Source organism: Echiichthys vipera, assembly GCF_963691815.1.
Source record: "Echiichthys vipera genome assembly, chromosome: 21".
Classification (NCBI taxonomy): Eukaryota; Metazoa; Chordata; class Actinopteri; order Perciformes; family Trachinidae; genus Echiichthys; species Echiichthys vipera.
The window spans coordinates 20,789,996-20,816,367 of record NC_139846.1 but is presented as its reverse complement, the minus strand read 5'-3'; the positions used below and the strand labels follow the sequence as shown (position 1 = coordinate 20,816,367).

The 26,372-nt window shown below is 42.5% G+C and overlaps 1 protein-coding gene across 3 annotated transcripts in view; it reads right to left on the bottom strand.

Annotated features, from left to right (window-relative positions):
* Window positions 1-26,372, bottom strand: part of LOC310963228 (partitioning defective 3 homolog) — a 365,271-nt gene that overhangs the window by 211,021 nt on the left and 127,878 nt on the right. For all 3 annotated transcript variants that reach the window (XM_083935934.1, XM_083935936.1, XM_083935935.1), the window contains exons 4-5: window positions 15,587-15,759; window positions 11,985-12,122 (exon numbers count right to left, since the gene is read on the bottom strand). In XM_083935934.1, coding sequence (XP_083792060.1) covers window positions 11,985-12,122; window positions 15,587-15,759 — 311 coding nt within the window. The remainder of the gene's footprint in view (window positions 1-11,984; window positions 12,123-15,586; window positions 15,760-26,372) is intronic.

Genomic DNA, 26,372 nt, shown 5'->3' with positions numbered 1-26,372 from the left:
CATCTAGAGCCAGTGTAAAAAGCTTTTTATCCGTAGGTGTTACAGACAATACTTTCATTAGCCTGCATAGCTCTGTTTCTTTCTTGTCCTTTGGGTCGGGTTATGGTGTTGATGGTTTTTTAATGACCATTAAAGGAAGACATCAGAACAGCAACACCTTGACTCAATATGCTCCTCCTACAAAAGATTCAGCATTACCCTCCAAAGCCTAGACACGGCCCCTCTGAAAACAAGTAATTGGATTCCACTGAAGGTGTAGGAAGATAAGCACAAAATGATTTCGCCTTAAGAAACAGTGTTGAGAGTGTGCATCGTCCTATCCCAGCTTTGTTCTCTGCTGCCCACGCGGGTTTGGCTCCATGCTGGCGGCCCCATTTTATTCCCTGAAGTCATTATTGTCTTCAGCTAAGGTGCCCCTGCTCCCTGTGATTTGTGGGTAATGAGCTGGCACCCCCCTGCCCGTGTTCAATTATTCTCATTGAGAAAGTGATTTCTCACTTCACGGAGCAAATCGGAGAAAGCGAAAGTGTGAACTCTAATCAAGAATTAATACGTTCACAACCAGCAGTGCGGAGAGCGATAGCCACCCTGATACTGTAGAGGTGGTGTCGATGTGGACAGGAAAGAAGGGAAGAGGGACAGAGGAGGGCAGAGGGACAGACGAGTCACAGTCGCCATGCTTAAGTACATCCACTCATGAAAAGGAATTAGACAAAACTTATCAAAAAATGTGATGTGTTTACAACCTAAGCACAGGCAGCCTTGCTGAAGGGCTGTTTGCAGCGATGGGGTGAACATGCAAGAGGGAAGGCATCTGAGCATTAATTATCCATGGAGAGAGGGAGCCGAAAGAGGAGGAAGCCAGAAGACGAGTGAAAACTTTGGAGAGAAAAACAGAGACAAGGAGGGATGAAGAGCACCCATACCTCAGTAACTACTAATGAGCTGACAAGAGGAACACAGGAGGAGATTGAAAGACAGCTTCAGCATTAAGGGGAAGGACACTGACAAGCACCTTTACGTTTCAAACTACGTATGTCACTTTACGAATGAATCTAGATGATACTAGTGTTTTATTAAACACTGAATATACAACATACCCTCACTCACACACGGCCGCATGGCCAGGACCCCTTAGTGTCCCTTCTTGACGCTATGGCTACCTCTTTGCCGTTAGTTTTAAACATGCAGAGTAGTCCGATAGACGCAAATACGTGAAACTTTGTGAATTCAAACAAAACTACTTGTTAATGTTTAGGAAAGTATTGTGGTTTTGGTTAAAATAATTAGGTTTGTTACTTAACTCACATATGTAATATAGTTAGGTATGCTAAATAAGTAAGTTCATTTATTTGCATAACTAGAGCCCACTACATGACTTAAGGCCTGAATTTCCACTTGCAGACAGTTGTTGGCTCCCCAACCAAAGCCCTAGATCTGAGGCAAGTCAGTGCTGGTGCCTGGTGACTCACAGACACACTCCAGATATCTAGCAGGCTAACTATCTGGAGGTGTTGGGGAGTCCAAAAGCCAATGAGAGTGCAAGAGGAGGGGGTGCCTGTAACAATAGGAACTTTATTGTCTGTGCAGCCGCAGACGGACTCTGCTGCCCCCGGGACCGTCAGAGCAGCGAGGTGAAGCTCTGCTCCTGGCCAGAGGAGAAGTTGCTGCAGTAGGGTGTGGTGCATTCCACCTCCTGCCGGAGCTCCGACTGCAGGTCAAAGGTGGCGACAAAGCCATCTGGCGATAGCTATGTGCTGTGACAGTAGGCTCTGATCTAGTAGTGAGTGACTCCCCTGTCGCCAGTCAGTAATGTGTTTGTGTTTGTGTAGTGTGATAGTACAGCATACTGAAAACTTTGAAGTCTTGTCATGGGAACTTAACTCAAGTCAATGTTGACTTCACCAGGGACATGAACAACAGTCTCCTGGGCGAAAGTCCTGTGTTTGTTTAAAATATTCTATGTACTACTATGTCACCTCACGGCGCCACGGTTGAGCAGTTGCTCTGAGCACCTGATACGGCTGCAGATGGGTTTACATCAAAGTCAGATGAAAGCCCTGTGCATCTCATACAGACAGTAAAGGGGGCCACTGACCAAGCTGCCCTATTAGACAGGTTGGAAGTTAGAATGAACATCTTTATTACATGCATTCATTCATCTTCAACTGCTTGTCCCTGTCGGGGTCGCGGGGGGGCTGGAGCCGATCCCAGCTGACATCGGGCGTGAGGCGGGGTACACCCTATACAGGACGCCAGTCTACCGCAGGGCACATAGAGACCAACAGAGACAGACAGCCATTCAATCCTACGGGCAATTAAGAGTCATCAATTAACCTAATACGTGCATGTCTTTGGAATGTGGGAGGAAACCGGAGAACCCGGACTTACTTTAATTGTTTTTGCTTATTTTTATTTCCCACATGCTTTTTCAGAGGTTTTTACACTATGACAAAACTAAAATTCTAATAAAAAAAGTAAAATTGTTTTATTTTTAGGGGACATTTTTGCATTTAATAGTCAAATTTGAAAAAAAGAAGGCTCTCCAGAGTGTCAAAAAATCATTGCTATCAACCTTCTGAGGCCCATATCAGTCAAACTCTAATCTGAACGGTCTAGTCACACACACATACACACACAGCCTAAAGAGCAAGACAGGTTCAACATTTTCAGAGAGTACAGCTGATAGAGAAGTGTTGGCAACTCCCAAAAACAATGTCTGCCCCCTCCTCTACTGTTGAGACAAGATAAGAGAAGAGACGTGATTTGCACGATTCTCAATAAAGTAAGAAAGGTAAGAAAACGAAGAAGAGCGAGAGCAAATGAGAGATATCTTGCTTAGAGGGGAAAGAAAAGGCTAACGTGGCATGAAACTTTGCCATGGAACAACAGAGACCAACAGTTTACTTTTGTTCTTCTTTCCAAAGAGGCTGATTCCCAAGTCTGAGTCGAGCAACATTTTCAGCTTTGTCTCTCTTCTAGTCCCCTGCTGGCGGCCTTTTCACACGCTGTCCTTGGGAACTACATTTGTCTGCTTTGTTATGTGCTGTGGATTAAGTTGCGAAAAGTTGTTCTGAATTGTTAAGCACTTATTTCTATCATTCTCATTCTCTGTCTGTCCCGGTGTGTCTATGTTGTGTGTGTGTGTGTGTGTGTGTGTATGTGTGTATGAAGGTGAGGGGGGACCCTTTCTGAATACTAATACAATGAGATCTGAGTGAGAAAAGCTTCTGGGCAGAAAAGCTGGTGCATGATTAACTGTCGTGTGCTCAATATAAATCACACACACGCACGCACGCACGCACGCACGCACGCACACACACACACACACACACACACACACACACACACACACACACACACACACACACACACACACACACACACACACACACACACACACACACACACACACACACACACACACACACACACACACACACACACACACACACACACACACACACACACACACACACACACACACACACACACACACGTTAAGGTTCATGGTAATTAACACCGCTGCTTCTTTTCTAACGAAGATGTTAAGTTAATAATGAGATGTTAAATAGCAGTTTTTTTATAATTGCTTATTAACAATCTGTTTCCCTGCCGTGGAGTGAATCACTCAATGATGCTCTCAACAGTGTGTGGTGGTGGCTGAAACATATTCAGGTGAAACTTTATAAGCAAAGATATATAATTTAGATTGTAAATCAGATTGTCTCTAAAAATGTGCTCAATGCCAAAACCGTGGGCACATTTTTGCATTTTCACATCCCCAAAATCTTAGGAATAGTGATAATATTGAAACTGTGTTGAATTCTAGTAAGAAAATTGTATTGTTGCTTGCTCCCAGGACAGGAAGTTCATGCTGGCATCATGGGCAAACAAACGGAAGAACGTCTGCAATTGTACACCTAAGTGAACAGCGTAGTTTGTGGACTAAGACCTACAAACCACAACTTTTGCCAAAATGCACTGTATATCCAAAACTGAGAAGGTGGAGTCGAGCTATGCAGGGGAATAGCTGCATTAGTAGTCAAAGTCCTCCATGAATGAGTAATAGGTGAATGCTAAAGGACACTATGGCAGTTTGCTCCTTTATCCACTTTCAACGTGTTGTTATTGTACAATCATGCACAATTGTACATTTCACTTCCCAACAATAAGTTGAATCAATCAATAACCACTACAAGTCACTACAATGCGAAAGCTAAATGCCCCCTTAGAGGTGAAGAGCCGAGGTGACCAGTACTAAATGGGGCTTAAAAGGTAGTGCAGGCCTTGGGAGAGCTGGACGAAAACAACCTGCTCTTGTCTGTCAGGGGTCAGGGCATTCCAGCAGGGGTTCATTGGCAATGGCTCATTAAGAGAGGAGAGGCCATTGTCACACTCAGGGCTGCATTGTCCTCACTCAGGGCCCAGGCTAGGCTGGATGTAAATAAAATGCACTTAAACTCTATTTCCTTAAGGTAATTATTTAATAGAGGGGATACAGTTCCACTCCCTTGAACAAATTACCTTCTGTCAATAACCGCTGACAGAAAATCATAATTAATCAGGTTTACGTTCATCCGTGTTGTTAGCTTGAATAAGAAAAGTGACATTTTTTGCTGTGTAGAGAGTGAGCAAGGGAGAGAGGAAGAGAATTGGGAAGAGGGCAACACATGGAGATACTACTTAATAGAATAAAAAAAAGGAATTAGATAAAAACAAATGTGTTCTTTTTTGTGTGTACTACTATGCGCATGGAGTTAATGTTGAATACACAGCAGCACCTACTGGTCAGGCCCCCCGGGCAGCAATTAGAAAGGACACGGTGAGCGGTGAGTGATCTTTCCTGTATGCATACAGCATACGCATAAATGTATGAATTAAACATGCAAAGAGGCTCTCATCTACTCCTGCAACTTTTTTGGGACCAGCTAACCTCCATGTGTGTGATTCAGGGAGAATTAAGAGGCAAGTCCTGGATAAGTGCAAGCTCCTGTCTGCAGACAAAGCACACCATAACGGGACTGACTACACTGCTCTGGAATGTAGTTCGGTGTTTTTCTGTAAGCTTTCTCCTGCACACGACAAAACCCCCGACCTGCTCTTTCTCAAACATCAGCCCAGATTTATCTGAACCTAATGCATGCACCGTGCAATCACTGTATCCACCAGAGTGAAGAGAACCAGGGGAGCTCTCTCCTCCAACCTGACCCATCCGCTGCATCCGTCTCTAGGTCATTCAGAGAGGCAGGTACAACCAGAAAGAGAGAGACAGAAAGAAAGAGGGAGTGTGTCACGCAGGCAGGGTTTGGGGGTTATCGCTGTGTTTTCTCTCCATGCTCAACTGCTCTAACATTGCCCACAGCTCGCCTCAGGGTGTGCACACTGTGTGGGCTTTACCAACACGCGAGTCAGGAGAGTAGTAAGTTCCCTCACCAACAGCGCAGAGAATAAAATGCTAACTTAGTTACAGAATTGACCCACCCAGGGGTTTTCCAAAATGTCATCACTCATGTTTTTTTTGTTTTTTTTAGATCCTCGCACTTTGTAATTGATTCTGATGCTCAAACGTCACTGTATTTATGGTATTTTTAGTTAAACAAGTGGAAATGAAGATATAGTTCAGCTTGGCATGAATATTGCATAGTGCATTTGCTTGTGATGCCCATCTCTACACAGCGGCTGTAGAGAATTATAATGATTGAGTGAGGGAATGAAAGCCCAAAGCTTTGTAGACCATATCAGAAATGAACTCAAACACTTATTTCTGAGCCAAACTGAAAATCTACCCAGTAAGTAGACCCCTGGAAACCCCTGTAAGTGGTTTAGCCACTGTAGCATAGAGACATAGACAATCAAAAAAACAACACTCAGGTTAAAAAACTTTGTAACAACTCTTTAGTGACTACACTGACATCTGGTCTTTAGTGTGGGTAAAGTGCTTGATCCTACATCTCCCATAATGCAACACTATCACATCTTTCATCATCTTCTCCCCGACTGTTAAATGTTCACGTTTTTCACAACGCTGGCTTTCTCTTTAAATTCTCCAAGATGAGTCGTCACTATGACATCATCTGACTTACAGCTCCCTCTGCTACCACACAAGACTTTATACAACTGTTTTCACAAGCCCCGTGGTACGTCTCGCGACAAGTAAACTCATCTCATGTGTAAAATCAGTGGAGTGCCACTTAAACAGATAGTTATACAATGAAAGACACTTAGAAAAACTCAAATCAACTCAACACTAGAGAATTTTGTGACGCAAACATTTGCGAGTGGTCTAAATATCAGAATCTAACAGTGAAATGTAGAAAAAGCAAAGATGTGTGTGTATCAGGCTGTTAAGTCTAAGATAGTCACACTTTAAGAGAAAAAAAACATCATTCATATTTATATTTTTATTCACTTAGATTTTTTTTATAGCCATCCATTGTGTAAAGAAAAAGCAAAGTTGCGCAGTGAGAACATCAGTTGTTGGCTTCTAACTGCAGTGAGAGAGGCAGAGAGGGGTGAGAGATCACAAACTCCAATCTGTGTTTGTGTGGTGTGAAATCTTTGACGCAAGAATATAAAAAGCAAAGCAGTGTGTTCACGCTACCCCTGGCACTACTACGGGCTTGAAGTTGAACAAACTCATCTCCTTTTAACTGATTTAGCCGGGCAACTCGCCACTTTGGCTGCCTTTAAAACTTGCCAGACAAGGTGTCTCATTTAGACAACAAAGAGATGGGGGCACTCAGACAGCTGGAGGCTTCATCAAAGATGTCTGATCAGAGCTGTTTCCACTCAGATGTGTTTTGACTCTGCTATGTAACTTTTCTCACCAAATCTCTCAATTTGTTATGGGCATGAAGAAGAAGAAGAAGAAGAATTACTTTATTAATCCCACCTGTAATTATTCATGTTACACACACACATGCACAAACCTACCTATAGGACCTATATACATGCAATTAATGGAGCACCCCGAGCAGTTGGGGGTTCGGTGCCTTGCGCAACAGCACCTCGGCAGTGCCCAGGAGATGAACTGGCACCTCTCCAGCCACCAGTCCACGCTCCATTTATGGTCCACACAGGGACTCGAATGGTGACCATCCGGTTCCCAGCCGAGTCACCTATGGACTGAGCTACTGACTGCTTGATACTAAATCTCAAAGCAGTATAAGGTAGGCCTACAAATAATAAAAAATTTAGATTTTTTTAAATCAAAATTTATAATAAAATGTCTTTTTTGCCTATGACTGTCTCTAAAAACCTTACACTGTATACTTTTTGGGTATACCTCAAACACCTACTCCCTCCATGTGAGCCATTTGATTGGCTTAAATTCCTCTATGATTGGCAGCTAGTGAAATTCCTGCCTCTGGTACAGCTCATGATAATGGCCTCCGGTCCCTCGTGAAGGCTGTGAAATAATACAGTGGAGAGGCACTCAGCCAGATCCAAATGTGTGTGTGCATGTATCAGCGTGCGTGTGTATGAGTGTGATGCTGAGCGAGAAGGCCCATTAGCATTCATCAGTGGGATAATAGGCCGACGTTAATGTCAGCTGTTTATATAAAGAATAACTCATAAGGCCTTGGCGTATAAAGACTCAGAGAGCGTGATTTTCTCTACGCCACATTTAGCAGCGTGTGTGTGCTGGTGTGGGGCGATGGATTGAACGGATGAAGCTCCCAAAGTCTCCGATGGAATTGTTCGACACTAAAGTGAATTTATTGACTGCTTAGATAAACATAGGACAAGGCAGCTGAGCCTTCTAGATATAAATAGAGTGATGTTATAACTTTGTGATCATTGTGTACGCGAAACATTTGAACAAATAGAAAGAGTAGTCAAAACCACCATAACTCAATAACACAAACAGGCAACAGTTTCAGAGTTAAATTTGCTTCATCAGAACCTTTTCGACAAAGGCAAAAAACACCTCAAGCGAGCGTAAAAACTGTCATCAGCATCATGAGTTGGTATTGTTTTCATACAGCTTTTCCAATGCAATACTTTAAGCAGCTCATATAAATATGTGAATGTAAACGCAGCAACAGATCTCAGGTTCCAGGGGGACCTAAAATACGTCCCCCAACTATAATCAAGATGTGTGATGTGAAATAAAATGCTGACTGAACCACTCCTGCTTCAGATCTCTCACTGACTTTGATATCTGGGTGCTTGTGATGATGATATAATCAACTATTGCTCAGTTAATGTTGTCGTCGCCCAACTTCAACTTCAACAGCCTCTTTGGTATTTCAAACACAGAAGTCAGTATGTCGTTTTAGTCGGTCTGACTTCACGTTTCTAATGTATAGCAGAGGGGCGGGGCGGTCTGCCTGAATATAAATGGTACAGTGAAGCACTTTCAGAGTGAACTGAATGGCGCTCAGCTCAAGAAAGCTGTTTCACCGACATCAGCCCCTTCTTAATGATCGCCAATGGGAAATTACATTTAAAAACTTAAAACCTTAAGGTACGACATGATTCAGGGAGCGGTGTACGCATGAAGTGTGATGTGGGAGTATGACCCACACAAACACACACATATATACAAAGTAAAGCGTGTCAGCAGTTTCAGTGAACAGATAGAAACGAGTGTAATGCCCTTTCTGAGTTTTCTTTGTTTGTGCATTTATCCGTACTCAGAAAGCAGAACAATAAAGTACAGGAGATAAATAATCCATGATAAACAAACAACTGCTAATTGGTGTCATTTTCCTAAAACCTTGGCATGTGTGTGCACGTGTGTATACACTCATTATATCCGCCAGCACTTTAACACTGATCACAATTCTTTTAACCCACAGAGTGCATTTTTATCTGCCATTCCAATGCTGCTGTGCCACCCGCCTATCAAACACACAGAGAAGACACGGTATCAAACGTGTCGGAGGGAAAGTCATTGATCAAGCCTGAGATACATTGAGTAAAGGAAAGAAACTATTGGTTTCAAAGAGGGACCTTGTTGCTCAACACTGTGTCACATCTAACGAGCGGATTTGTGTTGTGTTTCTTAGTCATACAGCTGTCAGATTACAAAGACTCAGGTAACACTGAGAATAAGCCTCTGTGTGGATACTCATGCTCACACTGTGGCACTTCTGCTGTAATTCATTCAATTTTTACACGTACTGATGCTGTTATGACTCCTGCTCTAAAATAATTATCTCATATTTTATGAGATAATTATAGAACCGGGAAACGTTACAGGGGGCCTTTTTAACTGACTCGTTTTAAATTATATTACAGCTTAAAGTTAAGATAATTAAGGGTGTGCAGCTTTGAGTGACAGGTGGGTGCTGTGACAGGTGGCTAGCATAGAGTACAGGCTTCATTCCACCAGCCTCAGCTCCACCCATGCTCCACTTCTGTGCCTAGTTTTGGATTAGCTGGGAGTTAGGCCACACACAGCCGGAGCTTGAGTTTGCCCTTCAGAAATCCCACAGACTGAAGCCCTATTCGGACGGGATTAGTTTTATGTAAGGACGTCGGGTAAGGTCATTTTTACCAGGGGTTTTAGTCGCATCTGAATGCACCATGTCAGTACTTATTCTGACAATGTCAGTCGAAGGTCCGGCGATTTGCACTTTCTGTGTAACGATCCGGAGAAAATACCTCAGGTAAAACTACCGTATTTTCCGCGCTATAAGTTGCACCTAAGAACCTTCAAATTTCTCAAAAGCCGACAGTGCGCCTTATAATCCGGTGCTCCTTATATATGGACCAATATTGAGCCACAACAGGTCTCACAACTACGCTAAGCAGCCGCCGACTCTATTTCACCCCGTAGAAGAAGTAACGTGCGGTGCATGTTGAGATATACGACTGTGCGAAGCGTGCCGTTTCATTTCCATGTGTGTGTTTGTGTAAAGAGCCCAACATGGCTCCTGTTAAGAGACACACTTACGACGCAGAGTTTGAACTCAAGGAGATTAGTAACGCAGTAGAACACGGGAATAGAGCAGCAGCCAATCAATGGTGCGGAAGTGGAGGAATTGCTGATTTTCTCTGTAAAAACTTTTCGTGTGTTTTGTGGCATGGCTAGACGTACTAATCAAGCAATACTGCAGTAGCTTCAGACAAACGAAACACATAGTCCACTAACATAGGTTATTTTTCACGTGATTGTTTTGTAGTGACAGACCGTCTAGTCAGAGACAAAGTCTATAAACAAAATGAAAATACTTCCTCAAAGAAAATTGGCCTCCCGAACAATGACGCACAACGTTGTCCGGATGGATTTTCAAAAAGACTAGAAAAAGAGAAAGGCAGGTAGCCCGGACCGGAAACCCCCAGCCCAGTGGCCCAGAGAAACCCAGGTGAGAACCGTGACAATCCAGCATCTTAGAACCATGCTGTAAATAAGTGTTTTCATTTTAACATGTTATGGGTTCTGTATATAATCCATGAATATATAAAATAAATAAATGTTTCACACCCTTTATTCGCTCTTTCCTTATTCTATAACATGAAGGAGGGACATATTAAACACCTCCTACATAGGTAAGAGCACGTAACTGAGGTAGTGGGCAGAGAGTTACAGACCAACTGGGAGAAATCCTCTCCACGTCGAGCTCAGCCTGTCTGACACCTCCCAAGGTCATTTCTGCTCTCCCAGCTGAGAGCCTCTGTCACTTTTAATAACTTTAAAGGGAACTTTTTTTTCTCCCTCTGACAGGCTGAGGAGTAGAGGGACCAGTGGCAGAGTGAGACAATCACAAAGTGCCGACAGAGCGAGGAGGTGTGAAGTGAGGAGACAAGCCTGCGATGACTAACAGTGTGCTCTGTTACTTTATGAGGAGTGTTGCTTCATAGAACAGGAGTATGAAGTCTGATGTCAGTCCCCATTTCTGTTTCAAGCTGGCCTGGGCAGTGAGCAGACAGTGGGGCTGTAATCACTACTCTGTTATCCGTCACTCACTCCTGTGCTTAAATGGAACACTATGGCAGGGCATGATGCATTATGACACGATGCAGGATGTGTCTGTTCTCTGCAGATATAGAGAGGTGCAAACACAGGAGCCAGTCACGCTGAAGAATTAAATCTAGCTTAGCATCGTGCTACCTTAAGGTGCTGGATTCATGTCGTAAGCATATGTTATATGTTACTGTCACTCAGCGGGACACATTATTAGTGAAACACAGCTGCCAAGTGGGCATGGAAACTATTCTTGTATGCAGGTAATAGCTGCCGGAGATAGTGCGGCAACCAGTGTGTGTGATCCAATTTTTTTATTTTCTGATTCCAACGCTATTTTTCGAGCGTTCTCTTTCAAAATTTAAAATCTGCATAAGTGTGGATTTTTCTTTGTAAGGTGACATGAGGCCGGGGGTTGCTGTGACACCTAAGGTGGTGGCTCATTACACATTTAACGTGGATGGCCATTTTCAAACAGTTGTGTTTCCAAACAAATAATCATGTTTTTTGCATTCATACATGTTATTCCGATGGACTAAGACAGTCAAAAGAATCAGTAATCATGCACAACTCTCTTCCAAATCCAAGAAATAGAGTGCTAAAATGTGTGATCAAGTATAAAGTGTGGAGCTGCTCTGCAGACAATGAACTGGGAAAGATGTAGTAGACAACACTGAGAGACCCAGGGGGATGTTCTGAGTAGTCCTGCTGCTATCAGCATTGTAAATGACTTTCTTAAGATGTAAAATCTAAATTTATTTTGTTGTTGTATTCATTAATTGGTTGTGTTTGTTGTTCATGTGCTATTGCTGGCTGTAAACAAAATTGGATAATAAAGATACCTTGAACCTTGACTATATAGGAACATTTTCACAACTGAAAACACTGTAAATGAATGAAGCTCATTTAGGTATAAAAAGGAAAAAACTAAATTCGTCTCCCATGTACTGTCTATGGAGCAGCACCAGACTTGATACTTGATATCACAACTTTGAGACTTACTTCTATTGAACTGGAGGTTAATTCTTCATTTAGGTGTTGTTCTCCTTTAAGTGCACCTCCTTACCTGTTCCTGTCTGTCAAGCCATCGGTCCACCATTGGATGGTTGGCGCTCAGGGATGATCGAGTCATTTCTCTCTGGAACTGAGTGGTCCAGCCACTCGCATCACGAGGAAGACTCCGATAGGCATGGCCTCCTCTACCCTGCAGAAGAACAGGAAGAGGCGGAGGACTGAACAGCACTGCATGACTATCACATCCATTCTACATATTTTGGGCCTTTAAACAGACAGTTTTGTGGGTTGGTGCTGTCTATAGCAGCTGGATGACGGACACTTTGTGGTGGATGTTGGTTAATATATCTTGGACTTGGGTCACACACTAATACAGAGTTGTTCATTCAAGCCACCCTACCCGAACCCCGAACTCTTTCCCACAGCTGAACATGAGCCGCTACTAAGAGGCCTATTACAATAAGACAGCCACAGCTGAGCTTTTCCATTACACAGAAAAACATCTTCCGAAATGCTACTGCCAAGGTAATGTCAAACTGCAGACTTATTACAATGGAAAGAAGTACAATAAACACACTAAATTACATTCCAGACATGCTAGCCTTGGCACTGAAATCTCTGTGATTGAAGGTCACGCTGGCTGAAGCTATTTGAATAAAAATGATAGCAAAATCATATTATAAGACACAGCAAGAGACAATGATTCACCAAGACACACACATAGAATGTAAATGATTAAAGGTCTGATGAGTTGTGAAACTGCAGCTTAAGAGCGAGACAGGCGGAAACCGAAGTTTGGATTCCTTTAATGAGACATTACACAACAACAGAACACAGGCAAAAGTTCAAAAAGAAAAACTCAGAATGAGGGGAAGGATGACAGGCAGCCCGGAAATATGAAGAAAGGCAAAGAAAACTAAGTAATGTTCAGTGAGGGATAGAATAGCAATAAACAATGCAACAAAAAAAAGAAACCTTAGGAGAGGGACTGAGAAAAAACAGGGCTAGATCCCTCTCCCCCGCATGCTATAACAAGCCATGTGTGTTTTAGTGCAGTTGAATGTGGCGTGACGGAGCCTGAGGAAGCACTGCAGACAGGACAGTAAAACTCAGCCACGTGGGCTCTACTGGGACGGTCCCTGATAGTCATCGTGGCCCCGGTCCCCGACATGCAACACGGCGCGACAATGGAACCTGTCCACAAACTTTTACGACACATCAGATCGTAAAATGCACAGAAACCCAGATTCCGCAGAGGTAGCAGTAAATCAAAAGGCTCATATCCACTACCTAATGCCTTTATTTGACTGTGCTAAGTGTGGAGAACCCAGAGTGTGAGGTATTGTAAAGTCATTGGGAGACGTGATGAGTTTACAGTGCTAGCTGATGACTGAGGACCCCCATTAGTTTATATTAGGGAGAACGAAGCCTTACTCAGCCATAACTGGGCTCACGGGGAATTCAATAGAACATGGTTGGCTGTAGTGTGTAAAGGAAATTACCCCAGACACTGGGGAGACAGCGTAGTGTATGGCTTGCATCCATACACTCTTCTGGCAATTCTTATCACTGATGTATGGTTCCCCTTGAGAACAATGTGTGTGCCAACACACAAATATATTAAAGTCAATGCTGACTAATAACTTCGACATCTGTTGTTCACTGCATAAAAATAGACTTCATCTTGGACTGATGGTGAATATCTGACAGTTTGATGCACGGCAGAGATACTAAGGATTATGAGGACTTAATCTATATTGAAAAAAATCGAATGGCCCAGTGACAATCTGGACAAGCTGCATGAAAATGACATGCTGCCAGTGCTAGGTTATTACTTTTCAAACCAGTCACCAGTGACAGGAAGATTACATGAATGTATCTACTATCTTACTATTATCACTAACTGGATGGATACGTAATATTTTAGTCAGTCAAGCTTTATTTACAAAATCTATCAGTGCAAAATTTATTTCAGCCATAATTGCAATAGCTGTTCTGTTACCCCATTCGATCAGGTATCAACCAAACATAATTAAGGATGTTTAAAAGGTCCCATATTATGCTCATTATCAGATTTATAATTTTCATAGGTCCTGTCTGGATATCTGAACATCTGGTTTATGTTTCCAGGTATTTTGCATCTGCTCTCTCAGCATCTCTGTCATTGCAGCCAGGGAATGAGCGAATCGCCACTGTAGCAGCTGTTTCTACCTACATATATCACAACTGTCCTGATGGCTCGTTTAAAGGAATCATTTCTAAATACATGTTGGTTGCATATCACTACGGATACTTTCACAGTATTTTAAAGCACCTCAGCCTGCTTTATAATGATAAAAATGGACATGGAAAGCTCACTTTTTACAATACCCGACTTTTAGAATTACACAAAGTCTATTAAAGCAGCTTTTTGGAATAATCCATTCAAACATAAATCAGTTTTTATATGTAAAATCATTTTTGTCTAATCTAAATTTAAATCCTGTTGTGTAAAATATACAACCCAAACCTGCTTATCCTACTGTGCAAAGCAAACAAACATTAATATCCTGCACACTCACTCCTGAGTAAAAGCAACAGGACGGAGCAGCAGAAGGGCCAAAGTGTGAAAAACTGTCACATAGGGCATCTATTGGCAGTCCTGATCTGCTGCACAACCAGACATATTTGCCTGGTGTAAGACGGGCTGGGAAAGAAGTCTTCCTGACAGAATGAAACAATTTCACCTCGACCGTTTTTCTCCACTCTCCGCCGTGGAGTGTGCTGTTATACTGTTGCAGCTCTGACAACTAAAGTGTCTTTAAATAGGATTATCAGACAATGCTTCCAGACATACTAATCACGCGGAGGTTTGCAGTGTCACGTTCCGAGCGCTCAATCGTCTCCCTTTCTTAACCCCCCCGTTTCATTAGGAACATCTATCTCTCAGCAAGACGTGAAGGTCTGTCAGCACCACGTGGGGGCAGCCATTTTGAGACGTTAATTGGCTTCCCTTCTCTTTCAGAAGCCGCGGGGATGGGGAGGATGTACCTGAGCTATGCTTTTTTTAGTATTTATAATCAGAGGCCTAAAAAGCCTCAGACAGGTGAATCTGGAACTAAGGGAGAGTGTTTAACAATCATCTTCTTGGAAGACAAGAAAGGATGTTATCAGAAGGAACTAGTTTCAGTTAAGGGCTTTCGACGCCACTGCTGGATGTCTGTGAGCAGGGCAGCACATGTTTCATATCTAACAGTTATTTCTCTGATTTTGGGTGCAGAGGAGAGACAGAAGGAACACGAGGAAAGAAAGCAGTAAAGAACTTAAAAACAGAGAGACTGCTGGAGGTTGGAAAATTTCAGAGCACATGTCTCTGACATTATAATGGATGCAGCTCCAGTACATCTGCAGCACTGTGGAAAATAACTTCTGGGCAAGATGCTGTTTGAATCGGAATATACTACTTGACAGTGGTGTAGTGCAGAATATAACGTCCAACTATTTTTAGTTCTGTTGAGTTTTAACACCATTTTAGATTCACATTAACCTTTATGACATACACGGTATTTCATTGTAAGTAGTATTTTTGAGGTATTTCGCTTGATAGCAGTCCGAAGTCAAGGTTACCACACATTTTAAGATACCAATGCATCAATGACCAGTTTTATATATTACCTTTCGTTCCAGGCTGCCAGTGCCGGCACTTGTGTTTGGTTTATGCTTCTGCTTTTGGACACTAACAGTTGTGGTCCATCGAGCTGGGTTCTTTCTGGATGGTTCCTCCGGACCAACCGGGTCTTCACCAGCCAGAGGCGGATCACTGCTGCGACGGACACGGAGAGGCATGTCTGTGAAGTGAAGTAAATTAGATCAAATTTAAACCACTTGCTGTTTTATTCACACATTGAGCAGATCACTTTCCTTCTCTGTCTTCCAACTGTGGTACATTTCTGGGCCCACTGGAAACCATAAGACCCCTACAGTACCTCCTCGACTTTACTTCATGTCCGCTGAGACATGGGAAGTGGTGACTATAAATACTTGTTTCCATAAAAGGTCTATTGCCCAAAAGGAAACATTGTACAACTCAACTATGAAGTTGAGTTGGCTCGAGTCCTGCAATAGTGGCATAAATACATGAAACTGTAGATATAAGTAGTATAGCTGGAAAATCTCCCTGACAGCTATAAAAAATGTAAACATGAGAGCAAGGTATGTATGTGAATACACATTCTCAGCCTAACCACATTAAAAATAACAATAACAGTCGACTCTTCTTCCTGAGGAGGCTGAGGTCCTAACATCTGCCGGACGATGCTGAGGATGTTGTATGAGTCTGTTGTGACCAGTGCGATCTTCTCCACTGTCACATGCTGGGGCAGTGGGCTTAAGGTCGCCGACACCAACAGACTGAACAAACTGAGGGCCGGTGATGTCAGGGGGGAGGAGCTGGACACCCTGACAACCGTGGCAGAGAGTAGGATGCTGTCAAGGCTCCGACTGATCTTGGACAATGTCTCCCACCCTCTCTACGACACGCTGGCCCGGCAGAGGAGCACCTTCAGCAGAAGACTGCTCGCACCCAGGTGCACCACAGAGTGCAATAGGAAGTCTTTCCTGCCTGTGGTCATTAAACTATAAAAAACAATTTCCCCCTGGGATTATAAAGTATTTCTGATTCTGATTCTGATTTTCAGCAAAATTGCTCACATATCATGATCGGACTTTCAGGATACAGGTAATTTTTACGCACTGCACAACTGACTGAAGCTGGTTCTGGAAAGTTTCCCCGGATCGAAACTGGGCCTCACAACCAAACCCCAGCAATCAAACCCTACAAAAAACTGCACAGGAAACACTGCCACGTTGACCGACCTGCAAATAAAACTTGGTATAAAGTTCACATATTTGATCAAAGCTGCCAAAACAAGTATGAAGCTGCTCCACACTTCATACTCCAGCTAAAACATTCAGCGAGAAATCCTGCTGGTGTCTGTTGCACCGCAAGTTTATCCGTGAGCTACCGTATGAATCATCCGTATTTTCCCAAAAGGCCATATGGATTTGTTTATGACGTTCTAGCAGCCTGCGCGTTACACCCATAATTATGCAAATAGTTGGGTAACCACCTGTCATCCATCGCCGGATCATGGCAGTGAGCATATGCTGGTGCTAAGCTTCCATCTGATACACCAGAGACATGTCTTAGTGTTGGGAGCGACGCATTTTAATCACGGCTTACGCTGTGCCGCAACTCGTGCGTTTTTAATGCTGTGACAAGACTGGGGAGATTTGAATGCTACTGTAAGTGTTTCTTGCGACCGCCTGCGGAGTACCAGTGAACGAAGACAGTCTAATTATGTGATTGAATCCCAAAAATAAAGGTGAGATCAACACGTGTGTCAGTTGTATTCCAGACTGGAAAATCACACCCCTGCGTTCAATGTTTCGTCAAACACTAATCTTTTTAACAAGCATCTTTCTTGACCTCAGTAACTCACACCTGTTCCCCCATGTCCTTCTGCTGTACCTGCTCTTGTATGCCCACATCATAAAACATCCATTTTACCTTCTTTCCTTCCTTCCTTTTTATTTCTCTTCCACTATCTAATCCTCTCGTATCTGATAATTTAGTGGTGTGAGGATTATGGCCAGGGATTTCTGGCACTGAACTGTCATTTTTCCTCACTGACCCTTTACTTGCAAGGTTGTTGGCCGCCATGGAAATTGAAGCTTATTCTACTGTTGAGAGACAGTGTAGTTGCTGGAAGTTACAAGGTTGATTTTTTCTCTATTAGAACTACAACGTCTCTTACTTAGGGGTATACACATAAACCTGACGTGTAGCAGCCTGTATAATTTAGGTACTTGGGTGATCTTGCATACGACGAAGGAGATAGTTTTGCATATTTATTTGTTTGCAGCACAGTCTCGTGGAAAACTAAATTCAGCTCCTCGAATTTACGTCCAGCACCAACGCTCAGTGGATCTGCAGGAGCTACAGTGCCCTTTGTGTAGCGGGATGAAAGGTAGGTGTGTTGAGGTTGGGGTGGCAGATGAATGTGCAACAGATTTGACATTCACACAGGATTCCAGAGCTTGTGTCCAGTTACTAATGTACAATTAAATCGTCCATTTTATTGACTGTAACCACAATCTAAACCTAACCCCTTACCCCAGCAGTTTTGCCCTGACCAATTTATTGCCCTAACCATATTTTTAATTGTAAAAAAAACATTTTATAGATGTTGCCATTGGACAGAAGAAATATGGGGCACCTGCTGAAACAACTGATGCTGTCATTTGTCCTGGGGGGGCACCAAACAGCACTCAGCAATCCACAGACAGGACGTGCTGACTTGTTCCATTATTTTCACTACATCTCACAGTAGTTTAATGGTTATTAAACCACATTTGACGTCTTGTGTAAACGCTAAATATTGCTGGTCATTATATTCAAGATGAATGTAATAAAAAAATCTTCATATAGTTGCCAACTGTAATGCTGGTTTTGTACGTTTCAGACTCACTCCCAAAACTCCCAGCCTGATGCCAATGCAGAAACATTTGTGCCGTCATCCAGTTTAAGTCAAAAAGATCTATTGTCACAGTGTTTCAAGATGCCCCCCCCCCTCCCTCCACTAAATGCAGAGGGATTTCGTATGCAAATATGATGACATCTGGAAACTTCTAGGAGAGTCCTCTGCGACCAAAAAGTGCAGTTGGCGAAACTACTTTTTCTTAGTAACTTGAGTTAATAAAACTCTATTTCTCATGAGGGAATCATTGCTGCAAGTCAAGGTCTCATACAGTAACAGGTAGCTTGTAAAACCGCACTTTCAAAGTAGCTTCCCCGACACACTGTTAAAACTTTGACCTTCATCCTAACCAAACCACTCTGCTGACAGAGACCATGCCAACAGAACTCGCCAGCAGCTTTTAATATATTCTCTATTCCTCTGTAACAAATGTGTTTCATTTATTTTGGCCGTTGTCTGTAGGCTTCTTCAAAGGACGTTGGGAATTGAGTAAAGAAACCACAGCTAGCAGCGAGACGGCCGGTCACTGCGCGTCTCCTCTTAAATTAAGTTGAAGATTCAATAATGGCATTTAATAGACTTTGCCCCCTCTTGGTAAAGGCTGGTTCACTTCCAGTTCAGGGCTTTAATGACGTTCACCTCAGACAGCGGGGGTAATTAATGTCCAGAATTATCCTGTATGTCAAGCTAAGAGATTACACACACGCACACACACACACACACACACGCACACACACACGCACACGCACACGCACGCGCACGCACACGCACACGCACACGCACACGCACACACAGTGAATGACACAAAGTAAGGGATTTAAAAAAAACAGATGTTCTGACACTGTATCAATCTAAACTTAACATCAAATCTGTATGATGCGTTTTCAGAATGAGGCTTTTGTATGAGTATAAATAAAGCTTTTTTTGTGTGTGTGTATCTGCGTGTGTGGACAGAAAGCTACCCAAGACACTTAATGTGGATTAAAAGCCTTGGTTTATTTCCCAGAATACCTCAAGGCTTAGCTGTTACTGGACATTTGAAACCATGACAACATTGATCTTGCTTTATGCAGTGTGATTGCTTCCAGATGCTTACGTCACTCAAATGTCCATAGTTAGGGACTAATCCTTTATTATCATTTAAAACGTTATTTTTAATATAACATTCACACCAAACAACTAAATTTAATTAAAATACTGTAGATGAAGATGTCAGCTGAACATGAGAGTTTCGTGTGTCATCATTATGTGATGGTGAATTTATAAGAAACTAGAAAATCTCTTCTCCAGTTTCGGATCATCTCATTGTTTATGCTTTGCCTTTCAGACTACACAGCTGACAACAGATGCATACGCACATGAGTGAGTTACAGGATTTACTTTGTGCTGTGAACTAATAATGTCTGGTTATTTTACGATGCCACTGGCATCTAAACACAAACAGAAAAGCATATTCCCCTTTAGTTCTTAGTCTTCTCTTTTAATAAAATGCTGATCCACCATGGGTACAAGTCCTTACAGATTAACATAAAATAAATACGAGGGTTATTAAGGAGTGTGTACTTGTTTTCTGTGTACACTACTTAGAAGGTCACAATATGAAGATTGTCTCCCCTCCCCGTTCTCCCTAACCAATTTTCCTCTACTTAATTTGTGATGGGATTATCCCTGCAGTCCGAAGGGTTCTGTTGGTCCCACGTTTAATAACCAGCTCTGCCACTTCAGACCGAGCCAGCCATCGATCTAGGCTGAAGAGGGAGCGAGACGATTGAGGGGGGGGGTGGCTAATAAGACGAGGCCCTAATCCAGCCCCTGTAGTGAGGGATTATGGCCAGGGCGCAGGGTCATAGAGATGAACACACACCACAATTCACCACAGGGAGAGGTCAGACTCTCCAAGGGCTATTACCTCATATTGCTTTGCCCTTTATTTATCTTTCACACTCACCTTGTTTGGAGGAGAAATATATTAGCTTGAATGAATCACTGTGGATACAAGCATTGCTATATATACATAGCCCTGAAGTCAATATTTAAGTCATTTAGTTTAGTATTAAATTGAAGAATCTGAAAATCTAAAAGCTGTAAGGTTACTCAACTCAATTCTCGACAGACTGTGTTTGCACAGCTACGGGTATTTACTGTTTTATGGCTCGAGGAACCTGCAGCACAGTTTGAAATGGGAGGGAATACATTTTTAATGCATGCTGTCAACTACTACTACATGAGCCATCATGAAAACAAAGACATAAAGGATTTGTCAAAAAATTTAAAACAATATACTGGAAACACTATTCTGCCCTATGAAGGCAAAGTGCACTAACTACAAAATACATTTAACGCTTTAAAGTGTGTTTCTAATCCCAAAAAACAATAGTTGGCTTGGTTAACTAGTTTGCCATTGAATCATTTTAACCAAACATCAAACATTTATCTGTTTTGCCAAACATCTATTGAAAAAAATGGTGTATGTTGATCCAGTAATAATTGTCGATCAAATATTGTCAACATCACCCAAAATAATGCTTCAGTCATAACCAATATGTGCCCTCTTCACTGGCAAAAAGAACCGGCATCAGCATCATGAAAAGAAATGTATGAATAACTTGCTTGAAATCAGCTATAGAAAGATTTAGTGAACTCAATAAAGTGAGGAGGTTTCAGTGTTCAGGATTTAGTGTTTGCATGGTCTTCTTTGACCTATTAGAGTCTAGAGCATGGATGTCAAACTGATCCAGTAAAGGGTCGCTGTGGCTGCAGGTTTTCAGTCCAACCAAGCAAGAACACACCTGACTCGACTTACTCAACCACCTGAACTGTCTTCACACAGTTGATTTGTTGGACCAGGTGTGTTTTTGATTGGTTGGAATGAAAACCTGCAGCCACACGGCCCTTTACTGGATCACTTTGACACCCGTGGTCTAGAGGTTTTAATATAGGAAAAAATGTACACAGTCCTTGTGTGTCCAGTTTGAAAATCAAAAGCAATCAAGACAACCTGTTAATTGATGTGTTGGTCCAATCTGGAGTGGAAAAGTTAATATTCTATCCCAAGCAAGTAGTGCCTTGTCAGAAAAAGCATTAGGAAACAGCACTATTTTTCCCTGAGAAGATGCTCTCCCTTTTATAAACGAGGATTTATTTTCAGACTCCCACTCAGACAGTTCTGTTCTTTCAGAGCCCTCTGAGGTCTTGATGCTTTAGTGTTCTCCAGGTGTATTTGTAGATCTAGATGCTGTTATAATGAACAAGTTTCCCCTCTGAGCCGATGTCAAGTGACATGCTTACCATGTTTAACTGCCTGATGCTACTGTAGAAGTGAGGAAGAACACCGTCTGCAGTTTAAAAGAAGTTGCATGGTGTAAAACGTGTAAACATGTAAAAAAAACGTGGCCACTGATGTACTCCCACTACAAAAACAAACCACTCAAATGTATGTACTTACACAGTCATCTCTCTAGTTGGTCATAAACAACACCGACCTGCGGTGCAGTTACATACCTCACTTCACTTTCCCACTTTTCCCTCGAAGTGGCTCGAATAATGCAGTAAAATCAACTTCCAACTTGGTGGTGAAAGAGATGAGGGTCAACCCTAATGTATTAGCTGTGGATGTTTCCAATCACTGAAATGGCATAAAGTAAAGAGAGAGGGTCCTTACTATACCTGGAGAGGAAGGAGTGGCCCTTCCTTCGGACTGGCTGCCAACTCAAGGTAATGGAGCTGATGCCTCAGCATACTGATAAGGTTATAGAGAGGACACGCTATGTCCTCTCTGCCTTGGAATTTTTTACTTGACAAATTACGTACATGGCAGATTGGCACAGGATTAAGATCACAGACGACCTCCACAATTATTACAAATGACTAGATATCTCCAGGTACGTAAGCTGGAAACCTATTTAACTTTGCTTGAACAAACATCTGGTTTTAGAGTTGGTCACTCTGGGTAAAAGAAAGAGCTTCTTTCTAGACTCACTGTTTGTGTGCTAGCATTTAATATACAAGGAGATAACTGAGGTAATCCTTCCTTCACACACCAAAAACCTCAATAATTTCTTCTTCATTGACGATTGAAAGCAACAGCCTGAGGCCTGTCCTCTTGAGGTTGTCAAAATGTCTAGGAAAATAAAGTATTTAAGTTAAAAGGTGAATTTGAAACTTTCAACCATGGTTTTGCAGCAGAGGTGCGACAATGAGAAACACCTGCTATGCCATCACCCATTTTGATTTGACACAAAGCACAACACACGACACACCCTACCTCAGTGTGGATTCACCCCTTATTTACGAGTGGATAAGGAAAAGAAGGTACTCTAATACATTAGAGCAACGACTGCAGTTTCCTGTACAATTAGATGTTAGCGAGAGGTTACGGAATATATAAAGCAGGGTCTTCACTCTTCTTTCAATCTAACTATGTGCATAGATAGAGTTAGAATACAGTCACTATCAGCTGAGCAGGGATGAAGGCTGTGGGTGAACTGTGTATTTTCTCTCGAGGCACTCTGGCCCTGGCGTACGCCAAGTCCATGCTTTCCAACTGATTTAAATATAAATGCCAAGCAACCATGGCTTCATGAAATGTCTAAAAGCTGTTTTTTTTTCCTGGGCTGCTTTGAATACTTCAAGCCTGGGCCAGTTCAATGTCTGAATAAATTATGGCACTGAGCCATTTTAACTCTCTTCTCAAACCCACTGACTACATATCGATGTCCCTTGTGAGCTGTGAAGGGGATTTCCACTGAATACACCGTGACCTGAATCATCCACGGGGGACAAAAAAATCCATTTTTGGGGAGAGCAAGACAGTTATGGAGTGGTGGGAACCAGCACTGTGGAGAAGGAGATAAAAAATGTAGAAGACTTAAATAGGGAGCTGGTCAAGCGAAGGGCAACTGGGGTCGAGAACACCACTCAGACTGCTTCTGTGAAGTGTTTAGCAAACTCTAATCTGATGCAATGTCAGAGACTGAGAGGAGACGAACTTTGAATAAACATCAACGGTTGACCTTTACCCAAAGCGAAGGATGAAATCCAATAGATGGTTGGATGGAAAAGCACTTTAAAGTAAAGGGGCAGTTATGAAAACAAAAACTACTTGGCTCTACAGCTAAGTGCCTAACTGTCTATACATTGTAGAGTTTGTGTGTGTCTGTTTCTGTGTATGTATAGTATATTGCATGCATCCAAATACATTTTTACATATTTATGTCCTTTTTTCCTGAGCAAATCCTCAGGGGAAGAGGTTAGCATAGTGTAGCTTCTTCTGACAGATACATAGTGATGGTAGCCCCCCATTTGTATTTTACACAAAAACTGCAAATCAGTCAGTAAACTTCCATTAGCAAACCATATCTTAAAAAATGCTACAAATCAGCATTCAGTATCTTTAAGTCATAAAAATCCAATCGTATGTTGCTACTTTGTCCACTTTCTGTTTACCTGTGCACCACTCTCATGCACAAAAGGACATGTTTGTATAGACATGAAAACAAGCCGTGGCCATTTTTCCTGCATGCTGTTTACAGGTCCTGAAGGTGAAGTTCTTCACACAGCGGCCTCCTCTTGCAAACTGGTCTAAAATATCACTTGACTGGCTGTGCAACCTCTGTAGGAAACTATCTCCATTTCTTTTGATTGGGGACAGAACTAATACATCCATGTAACACAACTATATATTAGGCTCATCTCTTTAAGATTAACTGTTTACAAAGAAGCCTCAGCAGCTACAGCAATCGCTTCAATCGTCTTCTGTTTTGGTTGGCATAGAGTGTCACCCACCTGTGCCATTGTGATCCAACCTATAATGTTCTTTTTGTCCAGAAAAACATAATTCCTCATCTCCATGTTATGCTTTATAATGTTTAATTAGATTTATTTGACCATAAAACAAGGACATAAACAACCGGTTCTAACTCCCAATTCATCAAATACGGCATTTTGGTCAGTGGCCCTCAGCAACTGATGACCATGCACAAGGCACCCTTTAGTGTCTGTATGACATGCATCAAGTTTTCAAAGGCTTGACCTCGGTGCAGTGAAATTACATAATATAAAAAGCGTCAGAGTCCGCAAAGGGAGGAGGTTAATTGTGAATAATGGATGGGTTAGACAGCCATATGTTATGAGTTGGGAGTGAGTGTAAGTGTTGACATAAAGGTATAGCCAGTAAGTTGCACTCAGTTCAGAATCAATCCCCTTCTGAATGACAAACTTTGTATGTCAATAATATAAGTTTCGGTGTTGGATACAATGTTCCATCACAGTCCTGGAGTCAAACACTACAGCAGGAGAGAGCTGTTTTCCCACTGGGTTGCTGAGTCAACTGCCCTGTTCTCATTTTAAGCAAGAAATAGAGAGACACAGTGACTGATTCTTTTTTCCTTACAGAGAAACAATACAGACTATTTACTGGAGAGAAGGAACAGAGGATGTCAGACTTCCTGGAGTCCTTAGAGATGAGGCTTCCAGCAGCAGACACCTAGACACTTCAATAACAATAACACAAATTTGTGTGTATGTGCTGCTCTCAGACTGTTTCCCCAGACAATGAAGATCTCAGAGAGATGGGAATGAGTGGAGTTCACTCCCCAAATCAAACCTGACTCATCTAGGTTGAGGCTCATGCTCAGACCCCGGAGAGCAACGGCATAGCTAGTGTGCTTATGTGTTTGCATGTGTGCACATTAGAGAGAGTACAAACACATGCACATGAGTATGTTTACGCCTTCATAGTTCCAACATCTCTTATTTCTCTGGGTTGTTGATTTGGGGTCAGGTGATCATGCTTGATCTCTGGGCCGGTGAAGTTCCTCTGGCCCGAAAAGGTTTGGAAACACAAGTTCAGCTTCTTAAATCCAATGACTCAGGGCCCCAGATTTCTCGGCATATTAATATGTAAGAAGCTAAACAGCAACCAAGTGACGGATAAGACAGGAACAATATGTAAGCAGTGTAAGAAGAAAGTGCCGTCAGTACCGTAACACAAACACGTAACAGGTGAGCTCCCGCAACTAGTTACAGTCTCCGTATGTGACGAACTGCACACAGACGGCCGAGCCAAGTGACAGCAGAGATTTAGTAAACCAAAATAGTTTTCATGTCAGCTCTATGGGAAGAAATCAACAGTGTTTAACTGATTCATTGACTTTATTTCTCTGCCCAGCGCAGCGAGAGAGGCAGCAGGTGACACACAGACGGTTGTCACACCGCTTCTCGTCTCGCTGTGTGGTGCAGTGCCGTATGTTGACAGGCGCGGGACGGGGCTCTTTCAGGCGGCGAGGCCCCTCCAGCAGTGGACCGGGTTAGGGGGGGGTGTTATACTTTACTGCCCTGAGTACCGTATTCTACACCGCGGCTAACACAAGTACTATGCAAAGACATCTGCAGCACCACCACAGCTCTCTGCTAAAATCCCCCCCCCCCCCCTGTAAAGAAAATACTGACATTTTAAAATAGTCTCAAAATGTTGCATCTCGTGGACTCAATATCGTGTATCATCTCATCTCGTGAGCTGAGGGTCTCGTCACATCCCCTTATTCTGAATGTATGATATATATTTTTTAATATTGTACTGTCATGACAGTGATGGTGCTGTCAGTTTACCTTCAATGTTGCATCTTCAAAAGAGCAAATTAAAAAAGTGACACTTAATTTGAAATTGCACATTGTAATTGCTGCATCTATTTTTTTGATGTATGTCATAAGGCCTTATTCATTCCCCGAAAATGAAAAAATCTAATAAAAATTATATTTTAAAATGCAATCAACAACCCCATTACAACAGCCCAACTCTATCTTGACTGAGACCAGACCGATGGAGACTCCCCTCCACGCCCAGAGAGGACCCCAGAGAGTTGCTAATCAGCAAACCAAACAACCCTAAGTCGGCCCAGAAACAGGTCCGCAGCAGCACCTCC